Source organism: Ptychodera flava, chromosome 15, assembly GCF_041260155.1.
Source record: "Ptychodera flava strain L36383 chromosome 15, AS_Pfla_20210202, whole genome shotgun sequence".
NCBI classification, from domain to species: Eukaryota; Metazoa; Hemichordata; class Enteropneusta; family Ptychoderidae; genus Ptychodera; species Ptychodera flava.
Window position 1 is genome coordinate 28,218,086 of NC_091942.1, and position 25,112 is coordinate 28,243,197.

General features: G+C 37.8%; 2 protein-coding genes across 2 annotated transcripts in view; one reads left to right on the top strand and one right to left on the bottom strand.

The window, feature by feature from the left end:
* Positions 1–6,203, bottom strand: part of LOC139151761 (U3 small nucleolar RNA-associated protein 6 homolog) — a 22,126-nt gene extending 15,923 nt beyond the window's left edge. Inside the window, exons 1-2 of the mRNA XM_070724740.1 lie at positions 5,714–6,203; positions 352–436 (exon numbers count right to left, since the gene is read on the bottom strand). Of these exons, the coding sequence (XP_070580841.1) occupies positions 352–436; positions 5,714–5,805 (177 nt within the window). The 5' untranslated portion in view covers positions 5,806–6,203. The remainder of the gene's footprint in view (positions 1–351; positions 437–5,713) is intronic.
* Positions 6,160–18,877, top strand: LOC139150769 (dynein axonemal assembly factor 5-like). The gene is made up of 9 exons (XM_070723165.1): positions 6,160–7,050; positions 8,069–8,180; positions 8,977–9,213; positions 9,830–10,038; positions 10,566–10,709; positions 11,169–11,301; positions 11,775–12,073; positions 12,930–13,278; positions 16,828–18,877. Exons 1-9 carry the CDS (start codon positions 6,190–6,192, stop codon positions 16,965–16,967), a joined length of 2,484 nt encoding a protein of 827 aa, XP_070579266.1. The 5' UTR covers positions 6,160–6,189; the 3' UTR covers positions 16,968–18,877.
* The last annotated feature ends 6,235 nt before the right edge of the window (positions 18,878–25,112 follow it).

Genomic DNA, 25,112 nt, shown 5'->3' on the forward strand with positions numbered 1-25,112 from the left:
CTAGGAAGTACTTAGTAGGACTATTTAAATAATAGCTTGTAATACCTGAATGCAGGTTCAGGGAGAAAGTTTTCAAACTTTTAATTAGACATGACTTTTTAAAAATAGTACTATTTATTTTAAAAAAATTGCACACTACACTATACACTGCGTTGTGGTGCTTTTTACATGACAATGATAAAAATTACAGATAAGTACTATAACACCTCTTACAAAGATGTTTTTTAAGAGACAATATTGAACTTGCAAGCCTGTTGTTAATTCAAATTACATGTTTGGTTAAGTCATCATCAAAACAGTTGATTTCATACTCGACTAGTTACTATATAATAGACAACCAATCAAGCATACCTGAATGTATTTGAGGAAGTCTTCTTTTTCTTTCTGTGTACGAGCTAGTCTGTATTCATGAGCACGGATTTTCTTCACTATGGTCCTGTGAAGTGAAAGTGACAGCTGTAGTGTATCAACATGGAATAAACAGGGAGTGCTCAAAGAACCAAAGGTAAAGACTTTTCAAAATGAAACATCTTCAAGTATACTGAGTGACAAAATTACACGTGTTGTCACTGTTAAAGGACATCTTCACATTGCCGTTCAGTTTTTCATGAGTCATTTTACATGGCACCACAGGCAAGGAGAAATTCTCCTTTTCTGTGATGGAAGTAGCGTGGACGCCATGTGAATCTGATGAATCTGCTAACGAAACTCCCAATATGTTGGTCTGGACTTCATCTTTCAACACAAGTTACTTAAAGCAACTCTCTTGACCTTCCAAATATACATTATGGAGTTGAATGACAAACAAACAAACAAACATAAAACTTGGTTTGGTAAATAAACTAGGTCAGTCCAACTACAGCAATAGGCACTCTACGATGTTACATCAGAAGCCACAGCTTGAAGTAAACGTCAATGGGTTTGATAGGAAGGCAAGACTCTGGTTTCAAGTGGGAGATAAAACCATTTATTCAACGTTTCGGTCCTTCAAAGAGACCTTCTTCAGGAATCTAAAATGAATAAAATGAATAAAAACACAGTCGGCAACGATAAAAAAGTATGTTAAAAGTAACTTAAAGTATTTTTTATCGTTGCCGACTGTGTTTTTATTCATTTTAGATTCCTGAAGAAGGTCCCTTTGAAGGACCGAAACGTTGAATAAATGGTTTTATCTGCCACTTGAATCAGTCTTGCCTTCCTATCAAACCCATAAACATAACATGGGGCCCGGGGCACCGACGTCCTTTGTACCTCCTTACTGTTTATTAATTGCCATAAATGTGAAATTTGGCAAAAAGTCAAATTGTTTTGACATAAATAAAGTTATTTGAACTGGTTGGTTACCGCTCCAGCATAAGTTCAAGTGTGGATTCTAAGTATCAACAACCTTGATATGAACCATTGACTAAAAAACATTTGTTGTTACACTCACCACACTTGTACTTAGTATTTGGAGTGTACACCTATCTACAATACAATGATAAAAAGTTTGGACTCTGTAGGTCAACAGTGCATCTTTAATGTATGAGACTAAATAAGCTTACCCCTCAAGTATGTATAGGCCAAAACAATATTTAATTTGAATTATGTAGTGCAGGAAGGACATACAATAACAGATAACAGATTACTTATCTTAACAGATAAGATAAGTAATGACTACATTTTAAAATGGAAAAATTGAAGTTAATGCAGAAAAGACATCATCAGGAGAGAATAACAAATTACGCGTTTATAGAAAGTTTAAAACGGATTTTAAAATGGAAAAGTATTTAAGCTGTATCAAGGATAAAAATGACAGAAAATACATTACCAAGCTGAGAATAAGTGACCATAATCTGATGATTGAGAAAGGTAGACACATGAGACCAAAACTAAAAGCTGAGGACAGAATTGTAATAGGTGTGATACTAACTCAGTTGAGGACGAATTTCATTATATCATGTTTTGTCCATGTCATACACAATCACGACAAAAATTGTTAGACTCGATAGCAGTCAACAATGAAAACTTCAACAACTGGGATCTGCAAGCCAAATTTTGCTACATAATGAGCAATACCGAAGCATGATATACCTCACAACATTTATCCAAGAAACAGATATTTTTTAGATTACCCAACATTTCATATTCTGCATAAAGTTATATCTTATATTTATATATATATATATTTATTATTTTTTGATAAATATCCTTTTCTTATTTTTGTAGTATTAGTTCTTGACTATGTTCACCTTTGAGGGAATAACGTCAATAAAGCTTATTATTATATTATTATTACAATATGGTGAAAAGCAAACTAAATATAAAACTGAATATACAATTATATGGAAATGTTGTTTTACAGTCATGAGTATCTGGTGTGTGCCGAGAGACAAATATTAAAATTGGACAGTATATCATCCTGACCACAGTTTGTCTGACTGGTTGTTTCCTTCTGATTTTCTGACACGGTGAAAGGTACAAAATATTATGCTATTCACGATAGTTACACAACATAGCTTGCATTTTGTTCACAGTAGAACTGAGTTTTACATGTAAGATAACTTTCTCGTAAACTGTAAATTCTGGCTTCTGGCAGCTCAAACGTCGCAATACTACATTTTTTGATATGATATGGAGTGATTTGCACACATGCAGTGACAGTCGATATAGTATGAGAGTCTACTGTACATTAAAGCATAGTGATGTTGACAACTACATGCATGCCAGTGCACGATTTCAAAGTAGCCAGGAGGAAATTTTAATGGTCTTTTAGTGGAAATATAGGTATTAAACGACAGTGAAACAAACAACATTAGTTATCGTGACCTTGCTAAACTGCAATCTCGGATCATGTATGATCTGATGATCATGCCAAATTACCATGTCGGATTTAGCCCTGCGTACGATGCTGTGTGTTCCGCTACAGCTATTCGCCCCGCTCACCACAGCCTGCAAAGACCCGTACGTAGGGTCGGTGACTTCAAATCCATTTTGGGACTTGACGTAAAAAGCCAAATTACTGCCGAAATTCAGTGTTCTTGGGCCAAGTCGTATCCCTGCCCGCCTCAGCTACTCGATCGCTTCCAAAAATGCCAGTCTTTTATTCACTTTTCGTAAATAACTGTCGATGTCGGCAACTCTCTCGCTAGCCCTGCGTACGTACGCAGTGTACGCAGTGCATTCCCTGTGTGCGTTCCTAACACACAGCATCGTACGCAGGGCTAGCGAGAGAGTTGCCGACATCGACGGTTATTATGTAAAAGATGATGTCAAAATCAATGCACAACTGTCGAAATTACCCAAAATAAGCAACAGAAAACTAAAAGTTATCGCTGTGTCGAAAGGACAGTAAAACATAAAAATAAAAAGACGCTAGTTTGTTATGACATGGAGGCCGGAGGTAGAAGGACAGAGCATTCCCTCGCTCTCACCCAGCTATTAGTACGGGCCGCCGGTGGGATTGCCTCGCTATTAAAAGCAATGGATTCGCCGGTACTGGGGAGTACGGAGGCCATCATTCTTCAGTCTATCGAAGGAGCGGTTCGTGCCAAAAAATACATGACAGCAATCAAATATACGCTAAAACCTTTAAAACGTCAAAATTCGCAACTGACCGAGAAACATAACTTGTTATGTGCGCATGCGCATATTAAGGGGAGACCCATTTGATTTCGGGGGGGGGGGGGGTTATGCAGAAAGTGGGTATGGGAACTTTTTTTGGTTAGAGAGAAGACAGCATTTTTTATTTCTACAGTCAGACCTGCATCAATTTTTTTTTTCAAATGGAGTAGCAGTGCAATTTTTCAAATTTAAGCCAGTGTTTCACATATCACAGGATGTTTTTATTTATTCATTTTACATTCCAACAAATGACAAACAAAATGGAAAGTCTAGTATATTGAAACTTTAAATTATAGAACACTTTTTTGGCAAATCAACTGTGATCAGTACTATACCTGGTTTTCTTTAAAACGGTCAATTCCTTTTAAGTTCTCAGGGGAGATGTTATCTTTTGTGGTCAGAGAAACAAGGCTCACACATTGTATTTAATTATATTTGTTGTTCCTCAATTTTCATTGTCAACTTGTAATCTTTCTAACATATTTATATTGAGAGAATAATGTATTGGTTTTAACACTAGTTTATTGACTCCTATCTTGTGTTTTAAATTTTCACGATTTAGAGAAGTCAAATAGTCCCATCTAGATATTGCCTACACCATTGAGATATTGCAACAGAAATCCTGAAACATGATTTCTTGGGTCAGAAAAGGGAAGGAAAACATCAAGTGCACCGAGGTGTACAGTAGTGAATGCTTATATCATAAGTGCTGGAAAAAAAAACACATAAGAATTACTTGTGGTAAAAACATTTGCGTGCCTTTGGCAGCATGCCAGCAAAGAATACATGAGAATGAAGTTTCCAAAATTTTGCTCATTTCAACAGCATTGTGACAATTCCTTTTTTATTTCTGTCTGTTATGAGAATATTTTTTTCTCAAGCCATTACAGGCTTAATTTTTGTCTTTTATTTTACCTGGTGACAATTTTTTTTCCTCGAAATCCTCCATACCCCCCCAGAAATCAAGTGGTTCTCCCCTAAGTGAGCCCCTGACCTATACGGGCCAGTGGATTACTTCCTCAGTAGAACTGATATGCCTGCCAGTACCGGTGTTTACGCCTACGGAGGCCATCATTCTTCAGTCGATCAAAGGCCCTTTCGTACCAAAAAATACACGACAGCTGCAAAAGTGCATCACTGTCAACTTCATAACTATAGAACATGTTGAAATGCACAGTGAAACGTTCACAATGTAAAAAATGTTCCCATACCGAGAAACAAGATGGCGTCCGTTTCGATTCTTCAACTCAGATTTTGTCCTACAGTTGTGCGCATGCGCAGACGGTAGCTTTAGCGAAAGTGAGGCAAAATCAAGTAAATATAAAATAACATGGATAAAAATATTGTTTAAAAATAATGTAAGGCATGTATCACCAAATTTTGAACATTTCTGACGGTATTTCAACTATACGAACACCCATGCCAAACATCACAATAATCAAATCAGTGGTTTTGAGGAAAAAGTGAAAATAGTGGTTTTCAGAAAAAAGCTAAAAAAGTGACTTTAAAATGATTCAATCAAAAAAAGAAAAAAAACCGTTTGAGATACATGCCCAAGTGACCACCAGACCAAATTTCAGAAAAAGTTACTGAAGCGTTTCTGAGATACCTGCGTCCACAGCATACGGCCCACTATGTTGGCCGTATTGGGCCGCGCCATCACATTAGTACCTTGTGCCCACAGGGCACAAAGTACTAAAAATTAAGGTTCATACATGGTGTCATGCCTCAAGCTCTGCTCAGCACATAAAATGATAACAGAGAATAAATTTATGGTATTGATATCAATACCATAAATTTATTGATATCAATACCATAAATTTATTCTATGCTATTATTTTATGTGCTGAGCAGAGCTTGAGGCATGACACCATATGATAAACCTTAATTTTTGTGTTTTGTTTGTGTAGTGTAGAGTGTAGTGTGAGTGACACTCTAATTTGTGAATAGAAACATGGCTTTTACAAATATGAATTACTTTTCGTGCGTTGCCCTAAAAAGTGTATCTATCTTTCAAAAGCTTCTTTTAAATATTCTGCCGACTATGTTTTTGAGTGTCAATGGCATCTTTGCCAAGTATTGTAATGTAATTGAATCTGAATGTACTCACTTGATTTCACTTCGAGAAAAAAGGCCTACCCTTTCGAGCTGTTCAAGCTCAGGCAGCATTTCTTCCATTCGCTGTTGTACACTTTCAGCCATTTTGCTTGTTTGGCAAGAGTAACTGGTAAGTTAACGTCAAATGCTGCACACCACTTTGTTAAATTGAAAAATACGTACAGTTATCCCCATCGATGTATCATGTAGTGAATGAAAACTCACATGTTGCAGACTACGTCTATACCATCTACGCATGCGCATTCAAATCAAATTTACTTGCCCTTCCCTCGTGAAAGACGTGCACGTTATGCACAATATCTTCTTTCTCAATAACCCTATGCCTAGAAATAATCTAAATAACTTTCTAAAAGGTGGATTAAGTTTAAAATTTTACTCTAAAATCGATATTTTGATTGAAGGTCACATGGGGTCACTGGGGTCGTAGGTCACAAGCTGAATTTTCAGAACGAGGCGTTGTTAGATGCCATGGCTTCGTCCAACGAAGAGTTTGCGGCTGAAGGTGCCGAAATAATTCAGAGCATTGCGAGACAGATTAACTGTCCTGTCCGACGACAACAGAACGACGAGAAGCGAGCACTCGAAGGAATTCGGAAGGCCACCGTTGGAAAACAGCCGCCTTTGAAAAGCGAGGTGCTTCACGAAGTTTTCAATCACATTGTCAAATCTATTCTGAAATGTTTCAGTGATCCTGTCGAAAAGTGTCGTGAACTCTCCATCAGTTTAATTTCTGATTACATCTCATCAATCAGTAGTATCGAAGACATCCTGCCGTATCTTATTCCCACTCTTGTTCAAAGGCTAGGAGGAAAAGAAATAGTCGAGAATGCGGAAGAATTGAGACTTTCTTTGCTTGAAATGCTTGTCAAAATTGTGACAACCAGCGAAAAGAAGGTAGCCCCATATCTAGATGACCTGGTCCAAATTCTTCAACGAACTATCGTAGATCCATTTCCAGAAGTGAAGAAAGAGAGCTGTAAGTGCACAGCAATCATCGCGAAGTCTATTCCAGAGCACTTCCATATGCAGTCAGAGCAACTTGTACCTCCCTTGCTCCACACGATAAGTCACCAGCATTCCAAGGTTCGTGTGGTGTGCATCCACACAATTGGCGATGTCCTGCTTTATGGGAACCACAAGGCCATGGAAAACGTCACCTCGCATATGGCCCAGCGGGTCTTTGATCAAAATCCCGCAGTGAGGCTGGCCGTTACCGAAGTTGTAGGCAAATGGCTGTTGGACTTCGTGGATAGGTATTCCTATCACCACAAACTTGTACCCCTGTTATTGAGCAGCATGTCTGATGAGATACCAGACATCAGAAGCAAGGTAATAAGACTTTATTGTGGTATAGCTATATTTATCCATGCATTGAGGTAGCACACGGACCTCCATGGTCCATGGAAAGTAGAGAAAAATGCTATGGTTTGCCTTTCTTTAATTGAAAGATACATATAACTTTATGGAGAGAAAGAGAGAGAGAGAGAGAGAGAGAGAGAGAGAGAGAGAGAGAGAGAGAATTTGCACTTGGCCTGCTCACTCTTGAGTTTCAGTAATAATAAGGAAATCAAGGCATTGCTGAATTGTGATGTTCATACATTTTGTCCTTTAGACTTTATGATTAAATAACAAAAGAACAGAAAGGTTTTGAACTGTTGAAAAATATTTTCTAGACATCAAAAGTAACTCAAACAATTTTGAAGTACGAAATATTTTAATGTCAAAATCTAACCAAATAAGATATTCTTTAATATGTTATATATTCAGAAAAATTCAAATGTCAGCCAGTGTAGCCATGAAATTATAATTTAATGAACATTTCCACTACAACAAGTTTATAGGAAGATAAAAAACTCAGATTTTTGTACGAGTGTGACATGGCCTTACAAAAATGAATTGACAATACCTCTCTGACTGCAAAGATTTCTACAGCATAATCACCATTGTAGCTGTCATATTGTGATAATATTTCCACTATAACTGATTTGTAAATGCAGTACATTTTCTTGATTTTCTCCCTAAGTGTGTCAAACTACAAGACAATAGCTAGTAAAGAAAACAACACACATGTTATTGATGACAAATGAATTCTAGTAGTAGTAGAGATTTCAATGAAGTTTTTGATGTTAGATGTTATTGGTACAACCATACAGTCTGTTTTTTACAAGTTGAATGCTAGGCATTTTTACAGGACTTTCAGAGCAGAACAAGAAGCTATATGTTCCAAACAGCACAAAAATATGTGAAAATACTTCAAAGTCACAGGTGATGAAGCTTTACGATTTAACAAGAGAACCCTTTCACAATGATAAACATACTAATGTACATATTTATTTTGATGCAACAGGCAGGTCAACTATGGAAGGAGGTTGGGGCAAAATATGCGGAGGAAAATGAAAACGATTTGAAAGATCAGATGGATTTTGCTTCTCCAGACACTCCATTACCCTCAGGAGAAAGTAAGTCATTTTACTCATTTTCATTTTTTAATTCAAAGCAATGATATGAGCGAAGAAAAGGAATGTCAAAACAGTTGCAAGTCTTCTTCCAAGTTTTCTGGCATTTTTAGGCTGCATGGCAACCAAGTTGTAGGAGCACCGATACACACGTACAAGTTTTTGGTCAGTCAGGGTCAGTCTTTTAGGGATCTCTGCAAAACTGCATGATTGAAGAAAAAATAAATCGCAAGTGCATTTAATTCTCAGCAGGCACTTGATTTAGATAACAGTGATGCAGATTAATTTTAAAGTCTGCACAAGACATGGTATTGTTCAGCCTTTAAGTTTAAAAATAGACAGATCAATAAACAAATAAGTAAACAATCATAATGCATACATCTGTATATACTCAAGAATTTATACTAATGTCTTTGTAGTAATTTAAAGTGCAAAAAGTTCATGTTGCCAAATTGTTTCAGTGTTGAGTCATAACTGATAATTGGTAAAAAGGTCTGTTAGGTGATACAGGGCTGTATGTAAATCATCAGATGTTAGACCAAACATTCAACGCATTATAATAATGATTATTAATGTATTTACAGTAGAGCCAAATCAAAAAATAAACATTACCACATTTGACAAATCAATCATGAATCCCCTCCACAGACTCCAGACCTCACATTACAGTAATGAAAGCGTAAATACAGTATCTACAGTACCTGCTGTTCCCCTGCTGTTCCCCAACCAAAGTAAGAAATACAGAGTACTTCTTGATCAGTCCTCTTTGACTCTTTGTGTAAAAATATGTGCCTTTCAGCTGAGAGACCAAACCTTGGCTGTAGAACTATTATCTACAGAAACTTGATCAAAATACTGCCCGGACTGCTGAATGATCTGGCTGATTGGACAGCTCCAAACAGAATCATGGCGTCCAAACTTCTCTACACCATCCTGCTCAATGCTGAGGACCATGTGACGCAACACATGCAGGCCTTACTGACAGGGATGTACAAGGCATGCGGCGATGAAGAAGCTGAAGTGGTGCAGAGGGTATGAGAGATTTTGAAAGTTCTTTGCATTGTACATATACGGTAGTTGGAGTGGAGGCCAAACCACGCGACCGATCAGAACGCCTTTCGCAAACTTGAAAGAGATCACACTTAAGATGTTACATGTGAAATTTCAGTGGAATCGGTGTGTTGGTTCTGGAGAAGAAGATTTTTAAAGATTAAATCACTATTTTCGCAAAATCCAATATGGCGGCCAAGGTCACGTGACCGCTAAGAATTTTATTGGTCAAGTTTAAAGAGCAAAGGGCAAGGAGGCCACACACCAAATTTGGAGATGGTTTTTGAGAAGTAGTGATTTAGAGATTTTCATGAAATCCAATATGGCCGCCAGGTCACGTGACTAATTAAAAATTCAAGGGTTAGGTGCACACCTTCTCATTGGCCCTGATCAATGTGCCAAGTTTGAGAAGTGTACATGCAGCGGTTTTCCAGATCTAGGCTGTCAAAGAATTGACGGAAGAAGAAGAAGAAAGAAGAAAGAAGAAAAACCCCAATGAAACCAATAGGGGCCCAGCCGATAGGCTGGGCCCCTAATAACCCATTTCTGCGCTGTTATTTTTGCGAGAAAATGCACCATTTCTGTGCGTATTTCACTTACAGGTAGTAAAATCAGCAGAGCTGGAGGCTGGTACGTCAATCCAGAAGTCTATTGTAAGTTAGTCCTTGCGACAATGAAGTCTTCACAGAGTGCAAGCGTCTTGACCATATTTGCTGCCATTGTCAGGGGAACCCAGCCTGATCTACTTAAACCACAGCTTGAGCAGGTGTGCAATACCCTTGCCAACCCAGATGTGTGCAGGGCTGAACAGGTGAGAACTCAATTCAGTTCTTCAAACCCCTTTTATCAATGCGGTGTGGTTGGTACTAGGACAGCTAGTCCACAGATATTTCCCACCCACCAGTTGGCGCTGGATATGGTGAGGTCAGGGTAGTTACACATGTGCAGTGAGTAAATGTAAAGATGGTAACTTTCCAAGAATCATTTGGTTTAACCTTATTATTGCTCATGGTGTGGTCAGACATGTCCACAGACAATAACTAAGGCATGAAGCATTTTGAGGGGTTGTGCACTACTTAAAAATGTTAAATAACTTTGTATACAGAATCAACCATTACTTTCCCTTGATTCAATTCCGAGTGACAGTTGAATTTTATTCATATAAAACAATTTCTTATGAAAGATAAGTTGGCTATTCATTAGTAACTTTAAAAATGAAAAAGGGGATTCCTTAGAATTTATTGAAATCTGAGGATGTTCAGTATTTCTGTTGATAAGAATGCCAACCCGATAATACCAGTTTCAATTTACAACGTATCTCTTTCCTATTTCATTCAGCTTAACTACTTGGTTCAGCTTTTAGCATGCACTGATGCTGTGATCAGTAAGTGTACTACAGATTGCAAGGAATACAGCTTTCAGCTGTTCACTGTCTTGCTAACCGTCATGTCAATGACAAACAATGTGGACTTCAAGCTTCAGGTATGTACCCATGACTGTGACACGATGTTACAGAACAAAGGTCTTTAATATCCATACTTGAACCATATGGACTGCCAATTTCAGCAAGAATTAGAGAGCCACATACTCAAACATCTGCTTTCCTTTAAAAACCAACTTGAGTAATCAGTTTCTTCAAACATTGTCTGATACCAGCAAATAACTTCAGAGAGTATCACTAGGTTGCGCAGTGTATCTGTATGTCTTCAAGACAATCCATACATAATTTTAAAATTTGACAAAGCGTCTAATAACGTAATTGTGTATCTAGCCATTTGTTAAGGCAAGTCATTATAAATTTTTAAATATTTAAAAGCACATTGGTGATCTGGCAACAGTCAATGTCCAGTTCAGAGATATCTACAAGAGATCTCTTCAAGAGGTTACCATGGCTGAAATCTATTTTTCGTTAATACCTGTATCCATGCATTCAATCTGTAGGTAAAAGAATCTCTTTCCAAGCTTGCCCAAGTTCAGGGTTTTGATGATGCCTACCAGCTGTACAAACTTCACACAAAATCAATGTTGGACAGTTTGAAAGGCAGTTATGAACAGTGGACCAAATTACTCTACTGAGAGACTCGTCTTTGATACACTGCTTTCAGATGCTGGTGAGTCACATGGCTAAGAGCTTGCTAAAGTATGTTTGTATGGTTTGACTAACTAATTATTATGAAACTGTATTGTACATGAACCATGGAACAGGTGGTCTAAAACAACGCATACATCATACAGAAGTGTCAGTAAGTTTTGATGTATAGTGTCAAACATCAACAATTAGGTGATGCTTTAGTGCTGTCACTTTGTAAAAAGTTGGCTGAAAGTGCACATTTACTTCATTCTCCGTAGCCAACAAAAGCAGGCAAGCCTTTAACAGATACATGTATTCCAAGACCACTTGATATTTTTATGAATGGTATTTAGTTGTGTGTATTTCAAAAAAGTACCGGTTTAAGGAAATAATAGTCTGCTCAGATTTTGTCCCATTAACATCTCCCTCCTTAACCCCTTTCCCCTCTCTCTCTCTTCCTCGCTTTCCTCGAATAGGTCCTGTAGTAGGGGAATATTTGGATGACATCATACCAATCCTGGAGACAAATCTGAAACCAGATAAAGACCCCGAGCTGAGACTCAAGCTGTTTTCATTACTGTCCCGACTCGTCACGAGTGCCGGCAGTACTGTGAATTCCCAGGAGAAGTTCGGCGACTTTGTCATTGTCGTGGTCAAGGACATGATCATTCCAAACTGTGTGTGGTATGCTGGTAGGACTGCGGCTGCTGTCAGGACCATAGCAGTATCATGTCTGTGGGCGTTGTTCCAGAGTGGACTTCTGACTGAGGAGAAGGTAAGACATAGAGATGATATTGCTGCTGCTGGATGGTTTTCTTTGAAGTACAAACAGCAAAGAGAAATGCTTCTTAAGTTTGACATAAACGGCCAATAATAAATGGTCTGTCATTTCGATTGTCAAGCCTACTGGTATATTTACATCAGATTTGTAGGATTACTACAAGATAGGACCAATTCCTATTAAACAGTGAATATTTCTTGGTAGCAGCAGAAATCCTGAAAGCAGACTTTGGTCTAATTCAGAGGTCATTATAGTTCATTGAAAAGTCCAAACGGTTAGGATTACTTCAAATCAAACCTTTCTAGATGTACATGTTCTGAAGTACTGGCTAACTTCTAAGATTTATGTTAAATCTGCTACTGGCATTGTACAATAGTATCTTTTCAACCAAAGTTACCTGTATGAATTGACTGGTTAATGGCCTATGTACATCTCAACATACAAACAACCCGCTGTTGTATATGTTTGTGTGTTTAGTTTCATTGCATGAAAACTAACTTATCATATTATACCATTGTATGAATGAACAGATCTCATCATGTTGGTTTGATCATTTTTGTCAGCACCATGAAACTTCAATATAAATCATATAAACTTTCCATGGTTGGACCTATAGATCTGTGTTTGGAATTTGGATGAAAGTCCTCTAGGAGTGTTGCTGTCTGATGGAGACCCACTATCTGCATAATGTGGGGTTGATTAGAGGCTCATTCTTGTCAATATTCTGTAGTTTGGTCAAACTAGGTCACTGTTATGAGCAAGTCACATGACCAACTGTTATCCCAGGAAGTGGGCTTGAACAAGATACAATGAAATTCAATGGTATTTCATCTCTTTCCCTATTTTTTAGCTGAACATGATTCTAGATGATCTCACCACACAGCTGGTGTCCCTCCTGGACGATGATACAAAGACAACGCGACTGGTAACCTGCAGGGTCCTACAGAAACTCCTGGTGATCTGCCGAGACTCCTTCGATCCCGAGAGGCTGCACAAGATCTACATGGAGCTTCTCAAGAGACTGGATGACAGCAGTGATGAGATCCGCATCGCCGTCGCCAAGACGTTTGGCGCGTTCTTTGACTGCTTCAAGGAGGACTATGACAGCAGTTTCTACAGGGCTCATCTGGAAGAGATGTACAAGGGATTGCTGGTTCACTTGGATGACCCTGATCCAGCCATCCAGGATGCCATGCTTGGTAAGTGATGACAGATGACGACGTTATCTTTACTCCAATCTGTACTGTGGTATCAGAACCAATCTGTACTGTGGTATCAGAATCCACAAGTGCATACTCAGTCCAATAGCCAAGTCTTCATTGACAAGGTTGTACCGGTATACTAAAGAACAAGTCATTGTCAATGACATAGTCCCCACTTGTAATAGGAGTATTAGTCTTGATGGGGCAGGGAAATGAGGTCATTAAGAAGTATCACTGGAGTGTATATGTTCAGATCTATGGACACATAGGTCTATGTCATTGTTGACAATTTGAAACAAGAGGCATGTATAAGTTATGGTTCTAAATCAGGAAAAAAGATCAGACCTCTAGTTGTATTGGCCAGCCAAGAAATACATATGTGCATAATAAATGAGGTACAAGATGTGACATCTTAAGGTCTATTATCCTATCAAAATCAAAGCGTAAAGAACTTGTGGTTACTGAGATATGCATATATATGCATATTGAAGGTCAAAGGTCATCAAGGTCACGTGACATTTTGAAAAAAAAAAAAACATTGTATTGCTAATTAATCCATATATGCCAAAATTCAGACCTCCAGCTCTATTGGCTTGGCCACAATTATATATGGGCATAATTAACGAGGTTAAGCATGTGTTGTCATAAGTTCTTCCAACCTACTCAATATAAAGGACATAGCACTTGTGGTTACTTATTTATTGACATTATCGTGTATTGTAGGTATAAGGTTATAGAGGTCACATGACATTTTGTCCAAAAATTTCTATCCTATAGTCTATCCCTATATACTAAAAATCGTACATTTACCTCTATTGGCTTGCTCAAAATAAGATATGCACATAATTAATGAGGTACAATATGTGGCGTCATAAGGTGTCCCATCATACCAAATATGAAGGGTGTAGCATTAATGGTTCCTGAGTTATGGACAAATATGTATATTTGAGGTCAAAGGTCACCGAGGTCACATGACATTTTGTCAAAAAATTGTATTGCTAAGTTATCCCTACATACCAAAAATCATACCTCTAGCTCTATTGGCTCGCTCAAAGTTAGATATGCGCATAATTAATGAGGAACAATATGTGGCGTCATAAGCTGTCCCATCATACCAAATATGAAGGGTCTAGCACTTGTGGTTACTGAGTTATGGACAAATATGTATATTTGAGGTCAAAGGTCACCAAGGTCACGTGACATTTTGTCAAAAAAATTGTATTGCTAAGTTACCATATATACCAAAATCAGACCTCTAGCTCTATCGGCTCGCTCAAAATTAGATATGCGCATAATTAATGAGGTACAATATGTGGCGTCATAAGGTGTCCCTTCATACCAAATATGAAGAGTGTAGCACTTGTGGTTACTGAGTTATGCACAAATATGTATATTTGAGGTCAAGGGTCATTGAGGTCACGTGACATTTTGTCAAAAAAATTGTATTGCTAAGTTATCCCTACAAACCAAAAATCAGACCTCTGGCTCTATTGGCTCGCTCAAAATTAGATATGCACATAATTAATGAGGAACAATATTGGCGTCATAAGCTGTCCCATCATACCAAATATGAAGGGTGTAGCATTAGTGATTACTGAGTTATGGACAAATATGTATATTTGAGGTCAAAGGTCACCAAGGTCAGTGACATTTGTCAAAGTGTCTGAGATATCTGCGTGAACGGATGGACTCACATGGATGGACTCACGGACTGACATGACCCAATCTATGAGCCCCCTGGACTTTATCTGTGGGGACTAAAAACTGTGTCACTGCATCCTTTTGCAATATGAATACTATGAGAAACTAAATTTTTATTTTTCTTGGCCTTATACATGGGAGTCTATGGACTGCCTTATACATGGGAGTCTATGGACTACTGCCTTATACATGGGAGTCTATAGACCGCCTTATACATGGGAGTCTATGGACTGCCTTATACATGGGAGTCTATGGACTGCCTTATACATGGGAGTCTATGGACTTCCTTATACATGGGAGTCTATGGACTGCCTTATACATGGGAGTCTATGGACCGCCTTATACATGGGAGTCTATGGACAGCCTTATACATGGGAGTCTATGGACTGCCTTATACATGGGAGTCTATGGACTTCCTTATACATGGGAGTCTATGGACTGCCTTATACATGGAGTCTATGGACAGCCTTATACATGGGAGTCTATGGACTGCCTTATACATGGGAGTCTATGGACTGCCTTATACATGGGAGTCTATGGACTTCCTTATACATGGGAGTCTATGGACTTCCTTATACATGGGAGTCTATGGACCACCTTATACATGGGAGTCTATGGACGGCCTTATACATGGGAGTCTATGGACTGACTGCCTTATACATGGGAGTCTATGGAGGTGAAAACTAAAAAGTCCTCTAACACCGCCAAATTTGATCGCATTGTGAAACAAATCGACGTGCATCTGTATGAGGTAGGGTACTATCCTTGTACCAAGTTTGAACGAAATCGCTCCAGGCGTCTCTGAGATATCTGCGTGAACGGACGGACGCACGGACGGACGCACGGACGGACGCACGGACGCACGGACATGACCAAACCTATAAGTCCCCCCGGATGGTGTCCGTGGGGACTAAAAATGGACATATTGCCATAGGCTCATTTTTTGACACACCACATACACCAGAAGGGTGTCGCAGACGTTAGAGCATTTTACATATTATGTGTACCGAGCTGATGGAAAGACATTTCCTGAAATTTTCGAAATTGACTTAAAAAGTTAGGCAGACAGGGGAATGCATTTTAACCGTGTTGATTGAGAGTTGCTGTAACTTCATGGGCTTTTAATCATCACCATTTTATATACATGTAACTTGACTTTCCAATGTTCTAATGATAGAAAGTTGTCCAAGTTCAATATTATCTCGTGGGGAGGTGCTAATTTTGCCTTAATTCTAGTGGTAAATCAGTGCAGGATTCAGTAAAAGTGGTTGGCAATTACATTGCATGAATGCAAAAAAAATATTGGAATGCAAGGTTATTTAGAGTTTATGTGAAATTTACCAACTCCTGTCTTTTTTCATCATAATGTTATTGTGTAAACATGAAAACACAACAAATAAGAGTTCACTATACATCAATACTACTTCAGTGAAGAGGCAAGGTACAAGTATTCAGCCATCAAAGTTGTCAGTCAGGCAGGGTAAATTGTGCCAAAGTCATGAAGACAGTACTAGTAAAATTCATTGATGATGGCATGAACAGTTTTCGAATGACCTTGACGCCACAAACAATAGCAGATATTTTGGATGTTATGATGATTAAGGGTATTCATCAGTATTTTAGTCATTAACAGGATAATCCCATGTGTTGTAAGTTTATTCTGTCGGGGTCAACAATGTTTTCCAGCACTTCTCCTATTTTTTCACCCACCTGCACTATCCAGGATCCAACTTTGCCATAGGAAAGTATAAAGATCAGTACTGGGATTGTTGAAAAGGTTGACGTGACATAGTGTATGGATACGGATTGAAACCAACCACTCTCACTGTTTTCTTGTATTCACAGCTGTGTTGAAGCAAGCAGCGTCCGTGAGTCCGGAAATGTTGAAAGACAAGGTGAATGAAGTCAAACACAAGCACAGGATTCTAAAATACTGCAATCAACTACTCGAACATGCCAACAGCCTTCTGGCAAAATCATCGTGACCCTCAAATAGTTCTCCCACAAAACTCATGCATTCATCGAATAATCATGCTTAAGGTAGTTTGCGCCTCGAAAATGAATGACTGAAACGTTTTCTCAAACTTTCCTCAAGCAAACTTTCTACATTTCTTTTTCAATATAAAGAATAAAACTTTGGGGGTCACTATGCAAATTTTGGTATTAGAGAAACAAATGACCTGATATTTACTGATGTTTGAAATTCAAAATGGCCACCATCCCTGTGTTATGTCTATGAAGGAAAACAAATTCCTAATTTTTACAAAACTAAGCCAGTGAAAACTTCGTTTACTCCATAAGCTTGAAAATGAGCCCTCCTCCAGGTGACAGGCCTAAAGAATAAAGAAAGTTGTAAAGTTTGAGTGTCTGAACAATGTCAGTGTCCCCGAGGTGCATTTTACCTTCATGAAGATGACAAGTCCATGTCTAAACTTCTTGCAATGTTCCAATTTTCCAAGGGAAACAGTAACGAACTTTGAGTAGTGTTTTAAAAAGTACTACCCCCGGTACACCTGTTGTGTGGAATATGTGTTCAATCTTACCTAAATTCCTTTCATGGAAGAAACCATTCAAGTTTGGGTGATGGGAGAAAACATTCAAATTTGGGTGATATAGAATGTGTAGAATGGATGAATGTGAATATTATAAACGTGCATTCTGGGTATTGATAGATGCACATGAAATGGAGCAAAATTTAAATATACAGTCGTTTCAACAAGTCTAATGTCTCAAAATTTGTTTCTTTCATTTCAAAGAAAATCACATTATCGTTGATGACAATTACCAGCAACAACTGTGAGTGTGAGAATGATTTTGCCCTTGAAGTAAGGAGTTTAGGATGTCTTAATTTGCCAGGAAATAAAAGCACTTAGGCACAGTGTAAACACTGTACCTATGAGAATTCCCTATTGCCTTCCCAGGGAGATTGGGTCATTGCAAAGAATATTGAGATGGTACAAAAGTGTGTTTGCCACCTGCTTTTTCATTCTTACCATCTTTGCAATAATGTAGTGATATTTTCTTTAACATAAAATATTAATATGGAAAGTCATTATCAACAGTTGGGAAGCGCCCTCACCAAGTGTTCCACGTGATTAGTCCTCAACACCCACACTGATTGACAAATATGAGAACATCTGCAAGTGCACTGGTACATAGTTGACTTTCCTTTATAGCACAGATACAAAATGTCAAGTCTTTAGTGTAAATTCTTGTCAGTCTGTTGGAATTTTCATCACAGGGTGTAGAGTTTATGCTTTGCAACACAAAGGGCACCTCTAGAGTGTCCTGTACAATGTATAACATTAACAGGGTCTGTACACTCAAAGTCACTGAAAATTCAAGAACTTTTTCAACGGTTTTCAGGGATTTTTTGTGGTTAAAAATGCTATTTTCCAGACATTATTTTTCAATACATCAATTTCATCTAACATTTTACACATCATTTTTACAATATCACAACTGATCGTCTTGTCACTGTCAAAAAGTGTGTTCGGATTATCAATTTTCCAGGAATAAATTTCATTTTCAAGGACTTTCCAGGTGGCTTTAAAATTCCAAGATTTTCTAGGAGTGTACGGACTCTGCATCCAGAAACCTGAGGTATAACAGTCGATTTTTTCTACCCATGCAGCAAAATTATTCAAAGCAAGAACCTCATAGTAGCACATTAACATTGTAGATCCCAACTTCCTCTCTAGTAATTAACAAAGAAGCTAATTTTGAGTTTTCTTATTATGAGTAATTAAACTTACGAGCGATGTAATTGTTGAGTGTTGTCAGATTTGTAAGTTGAAGAAATGAGCATACTGCATGAAACAATTTTTAAATTTGTGTGTGCCTTTGTGATGATTTCTGAATAAATTTTGATGAATGATGTCATTGACAATTTTGATCCTGTGGACTTTGTGAAATATTCTGAATAAATCAACTTTTAATTCAGCGTATCCTGCTATGACCATCAGAAACTTTTCTGGTTTTGTAGAACACATGTGTGTAAACATATAACTGCTTCAAGAATACACAATAGTGAGGCTCATATCAGAGTTGCCTTTGGTAGTCACATACACATCATACGTTGTCACACCGCCAACTTGAATTTTATGGACTAGGGGGTGGATCATATGATATTGGGGGGGGGGGGGGGTGTGGTGGTCTCATTCGTGGGGAAAAAAAAGATTCCCAGCAAATTTCAAAAATACCGCAATTATACGGTGTCGCTCAAATTTGATCAGAATTGGTACATACCAAAGATCAACAATAAGTGTTATTTCTATCTCTGTTCAGTGCAGGAAAATTATACGTTGATGTTATGACAATTTCTGCACAGTACAACCAGAAAAACAACAAGAAATATTTAAACCAGAAAATTAAGAATGACAAAAGTAAATTAGGTCTGAAACTTTAGGTACTGATCAAAGGTCAACTTTAGCAACATGCATAGCAGAGAATCTTTCTACCATGGATGTACAAAAATAGACATCCATATGGTTTCAGCAGATCTGTACAATGACAGGAAATGATCAATTAGCTGTTTCAGTTACTGCTACCACTCCCAAACATAATAGGTACCCTGCATACAAATAGGTTTAAGGTCAAAATCCTCTTATTCAGATGTGTGGGCTGATTCAGTTCACTGCCACCACTCCTGCACACTTGCAGGATTTCCCTTTTTCTTACCTCATTTGCACATTTTTGACACTGATGTGTTCATTTGAACAAATTCACATCTCAACCCCTACATCTACCTGTACACAAAATACTGAGACGGTAGCTTTGGTGGTATGGGAGCCTTTGTGTGTGACGGACATACATCCGCACATACCCACAAATATACAGACATGCAAATCAGATGCAAATGAACTGATTCAGCTTATACGATAACCTCACATTGGTATACCAAATGTGAGCTAATGAAAAAAATCAGCTGGAGGCTTGACAAAAACGGATGGGAGAGTGGGGAAAAAAAGGTAATGCTATGTCATAAATCTTCCAGAGCGCTCACCCCCGGATATAAAATGATCCATCCCTTAGTATCATTTTATACCTGGACTATAAATCTTCCACCTCTGAATATCAGAGCTCAAATGTCAATTTAGATGAACATTTACAGTTGGCACACTTAAGTGCATGTGAATGGCACTCAAAAGGAACTTACGTAAGTATAGCCATAGACTCTCGAGAAAAACTCGAGGGTCTATGGTATAGCAAGAGACTGTCTGACGTTGTCACAGAAGATTGTTCATTTAGATCAAACCTCCTACTGCTTGCTTACCCCTTATGAAAGTGAAAAAGAGGAAAATGTCAATGTTAGACAAAGAATGCTACATTTTTTAACATGAATGGAAATCAGTAATGTTACCACATAACGTTACCACAGGAACATAATGGAAATTTGGTAGCAAACATAATCTCCTATATATTTTTCCTCTCTGTGCTTCAGTAGTTGTGGTACAACCGGTACATGGCATGAAAAAGAAAAGTTGCACCAAATGCAAGTTTGTAGGGCACTGGCTGCCACTTGTGCCAATTTGTCTCGTTGCCTTTGCATGGTATTAAATGGCATGACAGTTGAGAGTATGTGACAGCAAAATGGTTCTTCAAGAAACAAGAAATGTAACGATTAGATCTAACAAATACCATGTGACTAGTCACAAATATACACACAATTTGCGAAAAGTACTGTAAAGATGTGTGAATTTTGGTGTTTTGAGTGCCCATTGTCATTTCCAACGACATCTTCCATTTTCCTTTCTCCTCGTTGCCCTCATGTTGTTTTCAGAATGATGAACACAGTATCTCATAGTTCGTTCATTTCTGTAACAAACAGTGTGACAAAACAGGATGACAAAAGCAGATTCTGAGAAAATCATAAATTTATTCAACTTTACCACACAATTAGAATGGCTGTAAGGCCTTTATGCTGTTTTATGGCAAATGTCCTGTTTAAATCCCAGCAAAGCACATCTCTGATAATGAAATTTTCAGTCCAGTTTATCTTTTGTCCCCTCTACACCAAATATTTTCAAATACTAAGTTGGTAATCTTTCAACTCTTTTCCTTTAAATAGACTCAAATGTTAGCCCCTATGATTGATATAATGCATTCAAGTTCAAGCTGACCAAACACTCATGGAAAATTGTGTAATAGCGCCCTCTACAGCCATATTTCGCTTTTCTTATGTTCTAATCTCATATATTCAAATAAACACAATGAAATTTCAGCATATTTCAATGCTTCTGTCAAAAGCTAAAGCTTACACACTCTTGTACCTATGAGCCACTTGTGGACTCTGAAATGCACTTAACAATCAGATTTGTACACTTTATCTAAAGCAAATTGAAGCACAGATGCTTTTTTAACAGGTTTCACAAGCTGGTAGATAAGGTATGATATCTCTTTGACAAATGATTGCTGATGGCATCAGTGACATTGGGCATTAGTTGGTGACCACTACTTATTTGACTTACAGATTGATATATGGTGGGTGTCACATGTGCGGCAGTATGTGCCTACTAATTTCAATACACCTGACATCCCTTCTTGATCTTTTTGCAAGAGGACAGTCCATACATCTTTCTTTCACAAATTTGACTTTGTTGTACCTTGCTGTATGTTCTGTGCTGTTTTGTGTCTATGCTTACAACAACTGACTAAGTATTACGTATTTTGATCTAGTGTTATCGGATTATGGATGGAAATGATTGTGATTATTGACCGAATTTATATTTCTTGGGTATTTGTCATTGAAAATTAGTTGCCCTCCTGTCGACCTATAGACGTTTAAAGAAGGACCAGCCCTTGTTTGGTAGTTTAGAATCTTACACTAGTTTCCCAAACTATGTATTTTGGGGGATTTGGAAAAGTTAGACTTCTTTGGGAAGGACTGCATAGGAGGATACAGCTCTTATGATAAGTATACCAAATAAGGCAGCTGTCTGAAGCAAAGGTTCATAGATTTAAAATACTTCATCAAACTTTAAAAGAATTTGTAAGTTCAAGTTTTATGGAGAATTTTTTTATGAAAATTAATAGTAAATTTACATATGAAAATTTTCCCTGTTACTTCCTACTAAAGTCATCCCTAGTGCTAACCAAGAGCAAAATAGATCAGTCAAGTGGTTTCAAAGATAGTGTTGCTTTAGTTAACCCTTTCCTTCACTTTGCAGGAAAATAAATTGTCTTCATTTATGGGAATTCTGAAATATAAATTCAGAAATTTATTTCTTAGAAAGTACACTTCACTCTTTACAGGAAACACCTTCATTTGTGTGAATTCTCTGAAATGCACTTCCATGAAAACTCTAGCTACAGCAGGCAAATGGCCTGTCATTTGTGTCAATCCTCATATGAACAATGAGGATATCTCTCCATGAAAACTGCTAGCAACACACTTTGTAGGAGAATGACTTTTCATTTGAGTGATTTCTTATGTGGCAGTTGATGGTTCCATTTCCATGGACACTCTCGCCACACACTTTACAAGCAAATGGTTTTTCATTTGTGAATCCTCATGTGAACTTTGACATTTTCTTTCCGTGTATAACTCTTGCCACACACTTTGCAGGCAAATGGCTTTTCATTTGTGTGAATCCTCATGTGAACTTTGACAACTTCTTTCCGTGTAAAACTCTTGCCGCACACTTTGCAGGCAAATGGCTTTTCATTTGTGTGACTCCTAAGATGCCTTTTAAGGTCACATTTTTGAGAGAAACTCTTGCCACACTTTTTGCAGGAAAATGGCTTTTCATTTGTGTGACTCCTAAGATGCCTTTTAAGGTCACATTTTTGAGAGAAACTCTTGCCACACTTTTTGCAGGAAAATGGCTTTTCATTTGTGGGACTCCTAAGATGCCTTTTAAGGTCACATTTTTGAGAGAAACTCTTGCCACACACTTTGCAGGCAAACGGCTTTTCATTTGTGTGAATCCTCAGGTGCCTCTCAAGATTTCCTTTCTTACAGAAACTCTTGCCACATACTTTACAGGAGAATGGCTTTTCATTTGTGTGAATCCTCAGGTGACTCTCAAGATTTCCTTTCTGACGGAAACTCTTGCCACATACTTTACAGGAGAATGGCTTTTCATTTGTGTGAATCCTCAGGTGACTCTCAAGATTTCCTTTCTGACAGAAACTCTTGCCACATACTTTGCAGGCAAATTGCTTTCCATATGTGTGAATCCTCAGGTGTTTGTTAAGGTGTCCTTTACTTGATAAACTCTTTGAACAAACTTTGCAGGAAAATTGACTTTCATTGAGTGCATCTTCAGGTGACTGTGAAGGAATTTTGTTCTGGAAAAGCTTTTGCCACAAATTTTGCAGGAAAACTGCCCTTTAATTTAGGGAAACCTTGAGTGCCTGTTAAGGGTTCCTTTTTGATTGAAACTGTTGGCGAGCGAAAGGCTTTTCATTTGTGTGAATCCTCAGGTGGCTCTTGAGGGTTCCTATTTCAGAAAAAAACTCCTGCCACACACTTTGCAGAATAATTGCCTTTCATTTGAGTGAATCTTCAGGTGTCCGTTCATGTGTCCCTTTTCAGAGAAACTCATTTGAGTCTCGTACATGTATTATTAACTGCTTTCCTGTCTTTGAATGTCTCTTGCCAAACCCTAAGCGATTGAGTGACCTTCTGTCTTTATGAAGTTTCAGGTGATCTTTTCAAACTCTCCCTGTGCACACACATAGTTTGGCATTCCTGTGAATTCCTAAGTGTTGGTCACAATCTTCCACTGTGAGAAAAACTTTCTATACACAATATATGTGACTAGTGTCATGTGTCTTTCCATATGATCTTCTGTAAAAAACCTTTGCAAACTTTTTCTTTGTCAAATGAGTGAATCTTCTCTTCTCCTTGAGGTTGTTCATGGAGTATAGCGCTTTGTACACTGCAGACAAAAAACTTCTTGATTGCTATGATCTTCATATGAATCTTAAAACTTTCTTTTCTCACGTTCTTCCTATAAATATGGTACACAAACGTTTTTTAATTGACCTTGTTTTACTCCATATTGTGCGACTTGGGAATATGCTTGTATGCTGCTTGCTGCATGCAAAAACCACAATGCTTGCCTTATAAGTGATATATGTTAATTACTTTGTCACTCACTGGATGCCTTCATACATGATTTGCAAACAAAAGTTGCGCCACTTAAACTTCTTCCATTATCAGCAGGATCTGTGTGCAGAGAAAATGAGATTACAGGAATACACATACCATTGTCGTTTATATTAAGATAAATTACGGGCAGTTATGCTGAGAAATTATTCCATCAGATAAGGGTTCCTTAAAGCTGCGACATGGTACAGTATATACTGCACACAATAGCACTGCCTTCATTAAAAAGTGAAAACAAAAGGGCTGTCTGCACATGATGTCCATATTTTCTAATTAAAGGTATACAGCCACCTGTAATCTAAATATGCCCATATATGGTCAAAGGGGGTTTCTTGGTATTCAAAATGCCCGTATGAAGGCGCCGTTTTTAAAAAGCGGCCACCCGCTTAAAATCTGTGATTGGTTACATTTTCTCTTTCCATGGTAACTGTGGCAAAATTGGAACAAGTGACAGTATACCTTTAAATATACAAACATAAACATTTGTCTGCAATTTTAGATTGAATGTTTTGAAATTATTCATTCAAGATTGGTGACTTCTAATGTTACGATGAACACTAAAATACATAAACCCTTTTCCTGCCAAGTTCATATTTCACCATCAGGTCAACTAAGTTAAAACTAGTCAAGAACAATATGTCCCATTTGGTGCATTTTAACAAAAAAATTAAACATTTGAAGGCCAATGAAATCACAGATACTGTAAACATCTCAAAGTATGTCTACAATATTGGTATTACAGAGAAATTTGAAAATTATTGTTAAATGATCATGGGAGTATTTACTATGTACCATAAATTCATGCACCATACTTTTGGGCAGCAAAATATGCATGACAAAGTCACAAAATGAAGGATTCATTGTCTGGAAAGAGTTGGCATTAAAATACATTCAACGGGAAGAGAGCTCAAGAGATGGATACTGATGGGATTGGCATCATCAGTGTTATTCTGCCTCTGGCCAAAAAGTGATAAGAATAAGATTGAATGCACCTCATAGGCTAGGCTCAAATTTT